Source organism: Pristiophorus japonicus, chromosome 22 (assembly GCF_044704955.1).
Source record: "Pristiophorus japonicus isolate sPriJap1 chromosome 22, sPriJap1.hap1, whole genome shotgun sequence".
NCBI lineage: Eukaryota > Metazoa > Chordata > Chondrichthyes > Pristiophoridae > Pristiophorus > Pristiophorus japonicus.
The window spans coordinates 6,553,041-6,567,818 of record NC_091998.1 but is presented as its reverse complement, the minus strand read 5'-3'; the positions used below and the strand labels follow the sequence as shown (position 1 = coordinate 6,567,818).

Sequence of the window (14,778 nt, the reverse complement as noted above, 5' to 3'; positions counted from 1 at the left end):
GTACATCAGTCATTGAAGGTTGGCATGCAGGTACAGCAGGCGGTTAAGAAAGCAAATGGCATGTTGGCCTTCATACCAAGGGGATTTGAGTACAGGGGCAGGGAGGTGTTGCTACAGTTGTACAGGGCCTTGGTGAGGCCACACCTGGAGAATTGTGTACAGTTTTGGTCTCCTAACTTGAGGAAGGACATTCTTGCTATTGAGGGAGTGCAGCGAAGATTCACCAGGCTGATTCCCGGGATGGCAGGACTTACCTATCAAGAAAGACTGGATCAACTGGGCTTGTATTCACTGGAGTTCAGAAGAATGAGAGGGGATCTCATAGAAACGTTTAAAATTCTGACGGGTTTAGACAGGTTAGATGCAGGAAGAATGTTCCCAATGTTGGGGAAGTCCAGAACCAGGGGTTACAGTCTAAGGATAAGGGGTAAGCCATTTAGGACCGAGATGAGGAGAAACTTCTTCACCCAGAGAGTGGTGAACCTGTGGAATTCTCTACCACAGAAAGTAGTTGAGGCCAATTCACTAAATATATTCAAAAGGGAGTTCGATGAAGTCCTTACTACTCGGGGGATCAAGGGGTATGGCGAGAAAGCAGGAAGGGGGTACTGAAGTTGCATGTTCAGCCATGAGCTCATTGAATGGCGGTGCAGGCTAGAGGGGCTGAATGGCCTACTGCTGCACTTATTTTCTATGTTTCTAATTAAGTGTCTCGTAAAAGATCCCATGGCACTATTTCGAAGAGCAAAGTAGTTCTCCCTGGTGTCCTGGCCAATATTTATCCCTAAATCAACATCACGAAAAATAGATTATCTGGTCATTATCACTGTTTGTGGGAACTTGTGTGCAAATTGGTTGTTGTGTTTTCTACATTACAATCATCAGCATTGAAGCACTGACCACACTCGATCAGCTCCATTGGGTGGGCCACATAGTCCGCATGCCAGACACGAGACTCTCAAAGCAAGCGCTCTATTCGGAACTCCTTCACGGGAAATGAGCCAAAGGTGGGCAGAGGAAACGTTAAAAGGACACCTTCAAAGCCTCCCTGATAAAGTGCAACATGCCCACCGTCGCCTGGGAGTCCCTGGCCAAAGACCGCCCTAAGTGGAGGAAGTGCATCCGGGAGGGCGCTAAGCACCTCGAGTCTCATCACCGAGAGCATGCAGAAATCAAGCGCAGACAGCGGAAAGAGTGTGCGGCAAACCAAACTCTCCCTTTTCCTCAACGACTATCTGTCCCACCTGTGACAGTGACTGTGGTTCTCGTATTGGACTGTTCAGCCACCTAAGGACTCATGTTAAGAGTGGAAGCAAGTCTTCCTCGATTCTGAGGGACTGCCTATGATGATGATGACAACAATGACTATACTTCAAAAGTACTTCATTGGCTATAAAGTGCTTTGGGATGTGAAATGCAGGTCATTCTTTTTAAGGAAATGGGTGCATAAAATGGCCACAGATCTCTCAGCTCACAAGCTGACTACAGAGAAAGGAGGGCATTCACCCCCATCTTACCTCATCCATCCAAAAAGTAAGCATAGAGTTTCCCATCACACCGTTCGATCAACTCTCAACTGATGAGGGTTTCCCCATCACTCCTCCTGAACGTTTGTTCCAAATGATGAGCATTCTTTACGTGAAGAGAATCTGCCTTTGATCAGTCCTAAATCTGACCTTTCGCCAATTTGAACCCATGCCCCCTGACCCTGCAATCATGGTTGAGCCTGAAATACTCACCACATTCAAAATGGCAGCCCCGGCAGTGTGGGGGGTTGGGGGAGGGGGAGAGGGAGCGAGGAAAGAGGGAGCGAGGGTGAGGGGGGGGGGGGGGGGAAGAGAGAGAGATGGGGAGGGGGGGGAAGAGAGAGAGGGGGTGGGGGGGGGGAAGAGAGAGAGGGGGGGGGAAGAGAGAGAGGGGGAGGGGGGAAGAGAGAGAGGGGGAGGGAGGGGAAGAGAGAGAGGGGGAGGGGGGGGGAAGAGAGAGAGGGGGAGGGGGGGAAGAGAGAGAGGGGGAGGGGGGAAGAGAGAGAGGGGGAGGGGGGGAAGGGGGAGGGGAAGGGGACGTGGGGGAAGGGGGAGGGGAAGGGGACGTGGGGGAAGGGGGAGGGGAAGGGGACGTGGGGGAAGGGGGAGGGGAAGGGGACGTGGGGGAAGGGGGAGGGGAAGGGGACGTGGGGGAAGGGGGAGGGGAAGGGGACGTGGGGGAAGGGGGAGGGGAAGGGGACGTGGGGGAAGGGGGAGGGGAAGGGGACGTGGGGGAAGGGGGAGGGGAAGGGGACGTGGGGGAAGGGGGAGGGGAAGGGGACGTGGGGGAAGGGGGAGGGGAAGGGGACGTGGGGGAAGGGGGAGGGGAAGGGGACGTGGGGGAAGGGGGAGGGGAAGGGGACGTGGGGGAAGGGGGAGGGGAAGGGGACGTGGGGGAAGGGGGAGGGGAAGGGGACGTGGGGGAAGGGGAAGGGGACGTGGGGGAAGGGGAAGGGGACGTGGGGGAAGGGAAAGGGGACGTGGGGGAAGGGAAAGGGGACGTGGGGGAAGGGAAAGGGGACGTGGGGGAAGGGAAAGGGACGTGGGGGAAGGGAAAGGGGACGTGGGGGAAGGGAAAGGGGACGTGGGGGAAGGGAAAGGGGACGTGGGGGAAGGGAAAGGGGACGTGGGGGAAGGGAAAGGGGACGTGGGGGAAGGGAAAGGGGACGTGGGGGAAGGGAAAGGGGACGTGGGGGAAGGGAAAGGGGACGTGGGGGAAGGGAAAGGGGACGTGGGGGAAGGGAAAGGGGACGTGGGGGAAGGGAAAGGGGACGTGGGGGAAGGGAAAGGGGACGTGGGGGAAGGGAAAGGGGACGGGGACGTGGGGGGAGAAAGGGGACGGAGGGGGGGGGGAGGGGACGGGGGGGGGGGGGGGAGAAAGGGGACGGGGGGGGGGGGGGGAGAAACAGTTCTCCAACTCCAGTTTAAAGTTAAAAATAGATTAGCAGTTTTTATTCGGCAGCTGATTGCCCATGTGACATTTCATGAACTGATAAAATTGACAAATTAAAACACTCTCGTTTTAATTAAAAATTTTCATGACCGTTTCTAACCAGCGTTCATAGATTCTGAACCCAAGATTCATTCCACGGTATAGAGGAATTCAATTAGTAACAGCTTAGTTTTAATAAAAAAAATACTTTCCTACGTTTAAAAGCACCAAACTCCAACCCATTTAAAAACTGACTCCCTTTCAAAAATGGGAGCCATTTGAGCGTGACAATTACTTTCCAGAGTACATTGGCACTCAAAGATTTAAAAACAAAATAGATGTTTAAAAAAATCTAAACATCAAGAGACACAAACATTTTTGTTTCCTTGAATCGCCCTGAGGAATACTGATAGCCACTCTGTCAGTGGGAGCTGGTTTGGGCTGAGGGTTGAGAACTTTGCTCTCCGAAGCCGAGAGACATGGAATCAAATCCAACACATCCGGCTTCTCTTCACCGGTGATTACAGGTGGAAGGGAACGCAGTTTTTGGCAACTCCGCTTTGAGAGAGGTGTTCAAAACTATGAGGGGGTCTGGAGTGGATCGAGTGAGAAACTGTTCCCATTGGCGGAAGGGTCAAGGACCAGAGAAGACAGATTTAAGGTGATTGGCAGAAGGCAACATGAGGAAATGCTTTTTTACGCAGCAAGTGGTTAGGATCCGGCCTGAAAGGGTGGTGGTGGAGGCAGACTCAATCGTGGCTTTCAAAAGAGAATTGGATAAGTACCTGAAGGAAAAAAGATTGGCAGGGCTATGGGGAAAGGGCGGGGGAGTGGGACTGGCTGAGGTGCTCTTGCAGAGAGCCGGCACGGGTTCAATGGGCCGAATGGCCTCCTTCTGTGCTGTAACTGTTTTCCCTGTTCCAGCTAGCATTAACTGAGCAACCCCACTCAATGAAAGACTGATAAAAGACTGGAATGTCTCCACTGGTGCAACACAAAGTGATGGCCCGAGGTTGGGGCTAAGGTACACCCAGGGAGGGTGCGGGCAGTAAGATTTACTCTCCATGCTTCATTTAACAGAACTGTAAATCCTTTCTTAATGAACAGGTAGCTGATGGCTACACATAGTACACATAAAGACAATCTTTCCTCCTGTGGTGAGGGCAAGTTAGCAAACCTACATCATAGCATACCAAACTATGAGGGGCCTTGATAGAGTGGATAGGAAGGACCCATTTCCCTTAGCGGAGAGGGCAATAACCAGGGAGCTTGAATTTAAAATAATTGGTAGAAGGATTTGAGGGGAGTTCAGGAAAACATTTTTCACCCAGAGGGTGGTGGGGGTCTGGAACTCACTGCCTGAAAGGGGGGTAGAGGCAGAAACCCTCACCACATTTAAGAAGCCCTTGGAAACAGAATGTTCTTCTGTGCTGTATCATTCTATGGTCTCCATTGAGTTCATTAACCACGGAAAGAGACAGGGTTGTTTGAGGTAGAAACCCTCATCGCTTTTAAAAAGTACTTGGATGTGCACTTGAAGTGCCGCAACCCACAGGGCTACGGACCGAGAGCTGGAAAGTGGGATTAGGCTGGGTAGCTCTTGGTCGGCCGGCGCGGATACGATGGGCCGAAATGGCCTCCGCCTTTGCTTCAAATTTCTGTGATTCAACGATTACAGCTGATCTGGGATTGCTGAAGACGGGACACCATTTGGCCAATGAGATCAACATAGTCATCGCACAACTCAAGCGCCTGTATACAATTCAAGTTCCCCAATGGTTGGAAGATGAAATTTGACGGCAAGTAGCGCAACTAGTTTCTCCCCCACAAGTCCTGGTCCAGACCACTTCTCAGTTAATTTAACATTGAACCAACAGATATAGAGCGCCTGAATACTTTTCGCTAGATCAGATGGACGACAAGAACCGAACAAGCCGAGCCCAGAGCGAGACCGAGAGAGAGAAAGAAGGACATGACGACCCCAGTCGGCTCCGATAACTCTTTCGGCACGACCTTTGGCCCGTAGATCATCGGCAGAGTTCCCAAGTATCCATTGGTAAGGCCCAGAACCGAGATGAAGATGGCGGGATAAAAGTCCCGGTCGAAGAAGACCGTGCGCAAATGGCCCCGCGGCTGGTAATTACAGAATATGAACAAGGGCAAGAGAAAGGTCCGCAGGACCACCAAGACTGGAAGGAATGTGCTCTTCGGCCCAGGGATTTGGATCCAAGCAGTCGTCTGTCGGCCTGTCCAGTCTGCAAAATTGTACAGCAGGAAGCTGGTCAGGGGCACGAAGTACTTACTGGTCCACTCGCTGCCCGAATCCTTGGTGACGGACTCAATGTTGGAGGAGATGGAAGGGAAGATAATGATGGAAATGAAGAAGGTGTAAAACGCGCTGAAGCCCAGGGGGGCGGTCTTTTTGAGGATGGGTCTCAATGGAGGAACAGTGCCAGTGTCGCTGGACAGGGAAGCACTCCCAACGGACGCATTTATGGAGCCGGTGTCATTGCCGATCAAGCTGTCATTTTCCCCTCCGGTATGTTGTGGTCTCTCATTCAGACTCTTCAGGTAATAGCTAAGAAATCACAGAACAGAAGTGTTAAGATTCCAAGTAATATGCTGGCAGTAGAAATTAAGATATGACACACAATTGCCCTGTACATAAATTAGAATCAGAGAAATTTACAGCATGGAAGGAGGCCATTCAGCCCATCGTGTCCATGCCGGATAAACAAAGAGCCACCCAGCCCAATCCCACTTGCCAGCTCTAGGTCCGTAGCCCTGTAGGTTACGGCACTTCAAGTGCACATGCAAGTTATTTTTAAATGCGAAGAGGGTTTCTGCCTCTCCCACCCTTTCAGGCAGTGAGTTCCAGACCCCCACCGCCCTCTGGGTGAAATAATTTCCTCTCAAATCCCCTCTACACCCCCTACCAATTACTTTAAATCTATGCCCCCTGATTATTGACTTCTCTGTTAGGGTTAATAAGAAGGACCTATTTCCCCTATCAAGGGCCCTCATAATTTTACACACCTTAGTTAAGTCCCCCCTCCGCCTCCTGTGTTCCAAAGAAAACAACCCCAGCCTATTCTTGCCATGTTATTAAAATTACTGTAAATCATCTTTCTTTGCAAAGTGCCCGTCAACCCAATGCCAAACATCACAAGAAACGAACGGATAATCCAACATGGCAGCCAAATATGGTGGCAGATTGGGAGCAAGTGATGTCAGAGGAATCAGTCAGAAATTTGTGGCTTCAAGCCTCACCCCAGGACTTGAGCACATAATTTAGGCTGATACGCCAGTGTAGTATTGAGGGAGGTGCTATCGCGTGGCGATAGTTCGAGCGGACATTAAAGATCCCATGCCACAATTCCGAGATGCAGCTGAAGACTTCTCCCAGTGCCCTGCCCAACCAACACCAAACACAGGTTAACTGGTCACTGACTAAAAAAAAAATATTGGTTCATTGGATGTGGGTGTCGCAGGAAAGGCCGGCATTTATTGCCCATCCCTAATTGCCCTTGACAAGGTGGTGGTGAGCCACCTTCTTGAACCGCTGCAGTCCATGGTTTGGCACAACTGAGTGGCTCGCTGGGCCATTTCAGAGGGGCAGTTAAGAGTCAACCACATTGCAGTGGGTCTGGAGTCACATATCGGCCAGACCGGGTAAGGGCAGCAGATTTACTTCCCTCAAGGACATTAGTGAACCAGATGGGTTTTTAACGACAATCCGGTAGTTTCATGGTCACCGTTACTGACACTGGCTTTTTACTCCAGATTTATTTAATTGAATTTAAATTCCCCAGCTGCCGTGGTGGGATATGAACTCGGGTCTCCGGATCATTAGTTCAGGCCTTGTGCAGCAATACACTATGCTACCATACACCCTGTCTGTGGGATCTTGCTGTGAGCAAAGTGACTGCCATATTTAATACACTTCCTTCGATTTGAAGCATTTTGCAATGTGATGCTGTGCAATGCAAATACAAATCTCTTTATGGTGATTATTGCAGACTTCAAATACTCAAAAGACAAACTATTTCAACCTTATCCCAAAATAGATTTTTAATACGTCATTTAGGCTGACCGCAAAATGAAAAAGAACAGTAGTCCCTTTAATGTTTTATTAAGATTAAAGTCTGATCACATACCATAACATTACCAATTAACTGCTGCAAAACAGGAGGTGGGAATTGGGTGGCAGAGTGGATTACACCCGATCCTTACAACTGGTCTTTTTTAAACTCATTCGCGGGATGTGGGTGCCGCTGGCAAGGCCGGCATTTATTGCCCACACTTAATCGCCGAATGAGAAGGTGGTGGTGAGCCGCCTTCTTGAACCGCTGCAGTCCGTGTGGTGAAGACGCTCTCACAGTGCTGTTAGGGACGGAGTTACTGATGGTCTGAAAGTCTCCAGAGACTGAATTTGGAGAGCCCCAATCCGTTCCGAGTCGGTGTGGTCCCGTAGCGTAAATCCGCCTTGAATTTGCGGGAAATGGGATAGTGCAGGAGGTGCCGTTTTTCCTCGGGTTGTGATTAAAGCATGTTACTGCGTCGATGGAGCTTGATGCTGCGTCCAACATGCACCATATTTGAATTGTGTGCGCGTACTTGATACTCAACAACTTGTATTCATATATCGCCTTTAACGTAGTGAAACGTCCCAAGGAGTGTTATGAGACAAAAAAAAACTGACACCGAGCCATATGAGGAGAAATTAGGGCAGGTGACCAAACGCTTGGTCAGAGAGGTAGGTTTTAAGGAGTGTCTTAAAAGGAGGAAAGAGAGGTAAGCGAGGCGGAGAGGTTTAGGGAGGGAGTTCCAGAGCTTGGGGCCCAGGCAGCTGAAGACACGGCCACCAATGGTACAGCGATTATAATCAGGGATGCTCACGAGGGCAGAAAGAGAGCGCAGACATCTCGGGGGATGGGGTTTGTGGGGCTGGAGGAGACTACAGAGATAGGGAGGGGCGAGGGCCATGGAGGGATTTGAAAACAAGGATGAGATTTTTGAAATCGAGGCGTTGCTTAACCGGGAGCCAATGTAGCTCAGCGAGCACAGGGGGTGATGGGTGAGCGGGACTTGGTGCGAGTTAGGACAGGGGCAGCCGAGTTTTGGATCTCCTCTAATTTATGGAAGGCCAGCTAGCAGTGCGTTGGAATAGTCAAGTCTGGAGGTAACAAAGGCATGGATGAGGGCTTCAGCAGCGGATGAGCTGAGGCAGAGGCGAAGACGGGCGATGTTACGGAGGTGGAAATAGGCGGTTTTAGTTATGCTGTGGATATTTGGTCAAAAGCTCATTTCAGGGTCAAATATGTCACCCAGGTTGCAAACCGTCTGGTTCATCCTCAGACAGGAGTTGGGGAGAGGGATGGAGTCAGTGGCTGGGGAACGGAGTTTGTGGCAGTCGCAAATAGGAAAGTATTCCATTTCACACCGTTACAAACCCTTACCTGAACAAGAATTTAAAAAACCCATCAGCCAAGTAGCTTTTATAATGAATCCAGTCACCCATATGAAAGGGAAATGCCCAAATTGATTTACAAGCAAGAAAATAACAGACTAGGGTTGTTTCTTTTCCATTAAGTCTTGTTCTTCTCGTGACAACATTCCAAAGTTGATAGGATTATAACTTACATTCATTAGCGATTTACAGTGACAGTTTTAATGATGCTGGCGGAGAATAGTCAATATGAGGGATGTCGGAGTGGATAAATAGAATACTGTTCCACTTCACCCTCGCTGCATCAATGTGACATCTCCAAATCTCTTCAAGGGTGCCTCTGCAGTGAATGCCAAATTAATCATAGAATCACGGAAATTTACAGCACCGAAGGAGGCCATTTCGGCCCATCGTGTCCACGCCGGCCGACCAAGAGCTACCCAGCCTAATCCCTCTTTCCAGCTCTTGGTCCGTAGCCCTGTAGGTTACGGCACTTCAGGTGCACATCCAGGTACTTTTTAAAATATGGTGAGGGTTTCTGCCTCTACCACCCTTTCAGGCAGTGAGTTCCAGACCCCCACCACCCTCTGGGTGAAACAAATCTCCTCTGAACCTCCCCTCAATTACTTTAAATCTATCCCTCCTGGTTGCTGACCCCTCTGCTGAGGGAAATGGATCCTTCCGATCCACTCTATCTAGGCCCCTCATAATTTTATGCACCTCAATGAGATGTCCCCTCAGCCTCCTCTGTTCCAAAGAAAACAATCCCAGCCTATCCAATCTTTCCCTCACAGCTAAAATTCCCCAGTCGTGGCAACATCCCCGTAAATCTCCTCTGTACTCGCTCTCGTGCAATCGCCTCTTCCCTGCAGCATGGGGACCAGAACTTCCTGGCCACGCTGTTGTTGGGAGAGTTGCACACACTGGAAGCTGGGTTACCACCAATGTTTCCACTAAGCTCCGCGACGATCCGGAGAGCACAGACAGGCTGCTCGCCAGCATTTAAATGGGATAAACCCGCGCACCCACGATAATTTGAATGCGCCACACAGCAACCGGAATTTTTTTTTTTTTTTTTTGCGGGAGCGTTGGTTACCACTGCCCCCGAACGCATTCCCGTCGGGAACCCATCTGCCATCAAAAAGAGCAGACTTTCTCCGAGTCGGACTGGGTTGGATTCAATCCCGGATTCAGACGCGACAAGACCGATCTCTTGGCTCTTGACAGGGTAGATAGATGCAGGGAGGATGTTTCCCCCGGGCCGGGGAGTCTAGAACCAGGGGTCACAGTCTCAGGATAAGGGGTCGGCCATTTAGGACTGAGATGAGGAGAAACTTCTTCACTCGGAGGGTGGTGAATGTTTGGAATTCTCTGCCCCAGAGGGCTGTGGAGACTGTCGTTGAGTATATTCAAAACGGAGATCGATAAGATTTTTGAATATTAAGGGAATAAAGAGATATGGGGATAGTGCAGCTCAGGTAGAAGATCAGCCATGACCTTATTGAATGGCGGAGCAGGCTCGAGGGGCCGAATGGCCGACTCCTGCTCCTAATTCTCATGTTCTCAGGAGCTCTTAACCTGTAACATTAGCAATACTTTGGAAATATTTCATACCTTGCATTCAAGTGCAACCAATTAAATTTTCATTCATAATTCATACTGGGATGACCGTAAAAGCGATCGTCAAAGGGGAGGAGACGGAGATTCCAGCCACCAGACTGATGATGAACAGGAGCTGTGCTTACCTGGAATAGGTGATCCTCGGCAGCAACAAGTAGATGACAATACAGATCACAAGAAAAATATCTGCAGTAATAAAATAGGCCAGCGCGCTGTCGGAGATCGTCCCAGCAGCAGCCAGGTCCACCACTGACGCCACAGCGCTGATGGTCCCGCCCATAGCCTGCCCTACACAGGAAAGTAAGAACACCAGCGTGAACACAAGGGCCCCCAGCCAATCAATCCCCGACAACCGCGCGTTTCATGTCTTTCCAAATGTCAAAGCAAGCCTGCAAGCTCTGCTTCACAGCTGAGAAACTACTAGGTAGCAATTGTTGAGTCATTAGCTTTCAAACACTCCACTTGGACAGAGAAGAACCGAGCCTGGTTCCAGGGTTGAGGGGTTACAGTTACGTGGAGGGACTGGAGAAGCTGGGCTTGTTCTCCGGAGAGCAGAGATGGCCAAGAGGAGATTTGATAGACGTGTTTAGAATCATGAAGAGTTTAGATGGATTAAATAAAGAGAAACTGTTTCTAAAAGCTGAAGGGTCGATAGGCAGAGGGCACAGATTTAAGGTGATCGACAAAAGAACCAGAGACGACACGAGGAAAAATGTTTTAGTGCAGCGAGTGGTTAGGATCTGGAATGCACTGCCTGAGAGGGTGGTGGATACAGACTCAATACTAGTCTTCAAATACTTGAAGTACTATTCTATGATACTAAGATGTTTCGGAGGGGGTGCGGGGTCAGGGGTCCAAAAACTAGGGGCCATAAATATAAGATAGGCACTGATAAATGCAATAAAGAATTCAAGAAACTTCTTTACTCAGGGAGGTGCGAATGTGGAACTTGTTACCACAGAGAGTAGTCGAGGCGAATATTAGATACATTTGAGGGGATGCTGCATAAACACAAGGGAGAATGGAATAGATGGATATTCTGATGGGGTGCGATGAAGAGGGATGGGAGGAGGCTGGCTGGTGTGGAGCACGGAGCAGTTGGGCCGATTGGCCTGTTCCCGCGCTGCACACTCCGTGTAACCTACCTGATATTAACGCTTGTGCATTCCTCATGGGAAACCGGCCGACCTCTCCAAACACACTCCCCAGGAATACGTTGGAAGCTCCGCAGACAATGACCACACAGACCATGGTCAGGCCAAAGAACTCGTACGGCCACGAAGAGGTGTCCACCTTCACCAGAGCAGTGGTCACGCAGAATATAAAGAGCATGACAAACAGGGAAGACAGCACTCGGACTTTGGCAGAAATCCTAAAAAGGAAATAATAAAAGGGAGTGTAGACGACACGGAAACAACCCGATGCAGCCCTCAACAGAGAATACAGGAAATCTAACCATCATTCTGCAATTTTAAAGGAGGTGCAGGAACATAGAGACCCGAGCTATCTTTGAAGGAGGTTGAACAAGCTGAGAAGGCTGTTAAAAAAATCACGTAGATATATACAGTACAAGAACAAGGAAGTTATGCTGGTGAGGCCTCAGGTGGAGTATTGCGTTCACACTTTAGGAAGGATGTGAGGGCCTTGGAGAGGGCGCAGAAGAGATTTACCAGAATGGTTCCAGGGATGTGGGACTTCAGTTATGTGGAAAGACTGGAGAAGCTGGGGTTGTTCTCCTCGGAGCAGAGAAGGTTAAGGGGAGATTGGATAGCGAACTAGTTGGCAGACAGGAAGCAGAGAGTAGGAATAAATGGGTCCTTTTCAGAATGGCAGGCAGCGACAAGTGGGGTACCGCAAGGTTCAGTGCTGAGACCCCAGCTATTTACAATATATATTAATGATTTAGACGAAGGAATTGAATGCAATATCTCCAAGTTTGCAGATGACACCAAGCTGGGTGGCGGTGTGAGCTGTGAGGAGGATGCAAAGAGGCTGCAGGGTGACTTGGACAGGTTAGATGAGTGGGCAAATGCAATATAATGTGGATAAATTTGAGGTTATCCACTTTGGTGGCAAAAACAGAAAGGCAGAATATTATCTGAATGGTGACAGATTGGGAAAAGGGGAGGGTGTCATGGTACATCAGTCATCGAAAGTTGGCATGCAGGTACAGCAGGCGGCAAATGACATGTTGGCCTTCATAGCGAGAGGATTTGAGTATAGGAGCAGGGAGGTCTTGCTGCAGTTGTACAGGGCTTTGGTGAGGCCACACCTTGAATATTTTGTACAATTTTGGTCTCCTAATCTGAGGAAGGACATTCTTGCTATTGAGAGAGTGCAGCGAAGGTTCACCAGACTGATTCCCGGGATGGCAGGACTGACACATGAAGAAAGACTGGATCGACTAGGCTTGTATTCACTGGAATTGAAAAGAATGAGAGGGGATCTCATAGAAACATATAAAATTCTGACGGGTTTAGACAGGTTAGATGCAGGAAAAATGTTCCCAATGTTGGGGAAGTCCAGAACCAGGGGTCACAGTCTAAGGATAAGGGGCAAGCCATTTAGGACCGAGATGAGGAGAAGCTTCTTCACTCAGAGAGTGGTGAACCTGTGGAATTCTCTACCACAGAAATTTGTTGAGGCCAGTTCGTTCGATATATTCAAAAGGGAGTTAGATGTGGCCCTCATGACTAAAGGGATGAAGGGGTATGGAGAGAAAGCAGGAATGGGGTACTGAAGTTGCATGATCAGCCATGATCATATTGAATGGTGGTGCAGGCTCAAAGGGCCGAATGGCCTACTCCTGCATCTATTTTCTATGTTTCTATGAAAGCCTTGGAGAGGGTGCAGAAGAGATTGACCAGAATGGTGCCAGGGATGAGGGACTTCAGATAGACTGGAGAAGCTGGGGTTGTTCACCTCGGAGTGGAGAAGGTTACCAGGAGATTTGAAAATCATGAACAGTTTGGATGGAGTAAATAAGGAGTGTGTGTTTCTGGGGACAGAAGGATTAGTAACCAGAGGACACAGATTTAAGGTAACTGGCAAAAGCTGAGGCGACATGAGGGGGAAAAAAAGCGTAGCCAACGAGTTATGACGATCTGGAACCCGCTGCCTGAAAGGGCAATGGAAGCAGATTCAATAGTAACTTTCAAAAGGGAATTGGATAAGTATTGGAAGGGGAAACAACTGAAGGATGGTGGGGAAAGTGCAGGGGAGTGGGATTCATCGGATAGCTCTACCAAAGAGCCAACGCAGGCACGATGGGCCGAATGGCCTCCATCTGTGCTGTAAGATTCTATGAAGATAAAATACAAATGTGGAGGAAAAGGCAGGTGCCACAATATGCATCTCCCGGGGGAGCACTTCAGACACAGGGTAAATATGGAGCACACGCGAAAGACTGCAGAGTCAATTTATGCTGACGTTACCCCCATTACTACTTTTAACACAAGGGAAAGTCCTACGCTTATTCAGGAGAACGACACAAAGGTGGAAGAGAACTGTTGACACAGCAAATGTAACCTTTTCACGGGATGATCTCCCATGGTGCAGGCCATGAGTAGCCTGGATTTTGGATCAGATTTAGCTACAGACATGGTCAGCCCCTTCACAACCAGATACTCAGTGGCGAGGGTAGGGCGAACAAGTCATCTGAGTATGCACATTGGGAGGTCAACAAATACTTGCATTTATATAGCGCCTTTAATGCAATGAAACGTTCCAAGGCATTTCACAGCAGTATTACAAGACAAACAAATTTGACACTGAGCTGCATAAAGAGAAATTAGCGCAGATGTCCAAAAGCTTGGTCAAAGAGGTAGGTTTTGAGGAACCTCTTAAAGGAGGAAAGAAAGGTAGAGAGGTGGAGAGGTTTAGGGAGGGAGTTCCAGAGCTTGGGGCCCAGGCAACAGAAGGCACGGCCACCGATGGTGGAGCGATTATAATCTGGGATGCTCAAGAGGGCAGAATTAGGGGAGCGCAGAAATCTCGGGGGGTTGTGGGGCTGGAGGAGATTACAGAGATAGGGAGGGGCGAGGCCATGGAGGGATTTGAAAACAAGGATGAGAATTTTGAAATTGAGACATTGCTTAACCGGGAGCCAATGTCGGTCAGCGAGCACAGGGAGGGATGGGTGGGACTTGGTGTGAGTTAGCAATTAAATGGAACTATTTTTAGATGCTGAGCTCGATTGGTTCCTCTTTGTTCTTTCCAATGTTTAGCTGAAGGATGCTGCTTGTCTGAGACTGAACAGAAATGGTGGTGGGACTGAGAGGTGGTGAAGTGGTTGAGCTGGGTGTGGTCAGCGTGCATGTGGAAAAATACAAAAATGGCAGGCAGCATCTTAGTGAGACCCTTCCTAATTGTTCCCCCCCCCCCCAACCCCATCGCCATGTAATCTCCTGGGAGACGAAAGCAATCTCGTGAAAAACCCAGGGATCAATAATGGAAAAACACTCTGGAAATTCTTCTCCGACCCCCCTCAGGTGATGAAAGCAATCCAGCAGATTATCTGTAAAACCACTGCCTGCTCTATGCTGCCATCTCTGGCCCAGCCAAGGGATGAGAGGATATCGCTCGGACAAATGAGATTTGATAACCAAGGGCTGGATTTACTGCTCCTGTCCGCCTCTGTTTTCACCTCCAGAGGGGCGGCAATGGTGGCGGCGAGCTCTTCCGGGCGGCCGGCCAGCTTCCAGCGCCCCGCGGGGGTTTTCGTGGCCGGTTTAGGCAGGGCGTGGAGCATT

At 49.5% G+C, this 14,778-nt stretch overlaps 1 protein-coding gene across 1 annotated transcript in view; it reads right to left on the bottom strand.

Annotated features, from left to right (window-relative positions):
• Positions 1-2,978: 2,978 nt before the first annotated feature.
• The window catches only part of slc29a3 (solute carrier family 29 member 3), a 29,829-nt gene continuing 18,029 nt past the window's right edge, over positions 2,979-14,778 (bottom strand). The window contains exons 4-6 of the mRNA XM_070865346.1: positions 11,173-11,399; positions 10,153-10,315; positions 2,979-5,536 (exon numbers count right to left, since the gene is read on the bottom strand). Coding sequence (XP_070721447.1) covers positions 4,861-5,536; positions 10,153-10,315; positions 11,173-11,399 — 1,066 coding nt within the window. The 3' untranslated portion in view covers positions 2,979-4,860. The remainder of the gene's footprint in view (positions 5,537-10,152; positions 10,316-11,172; positions 11,400-14,778) is intronic.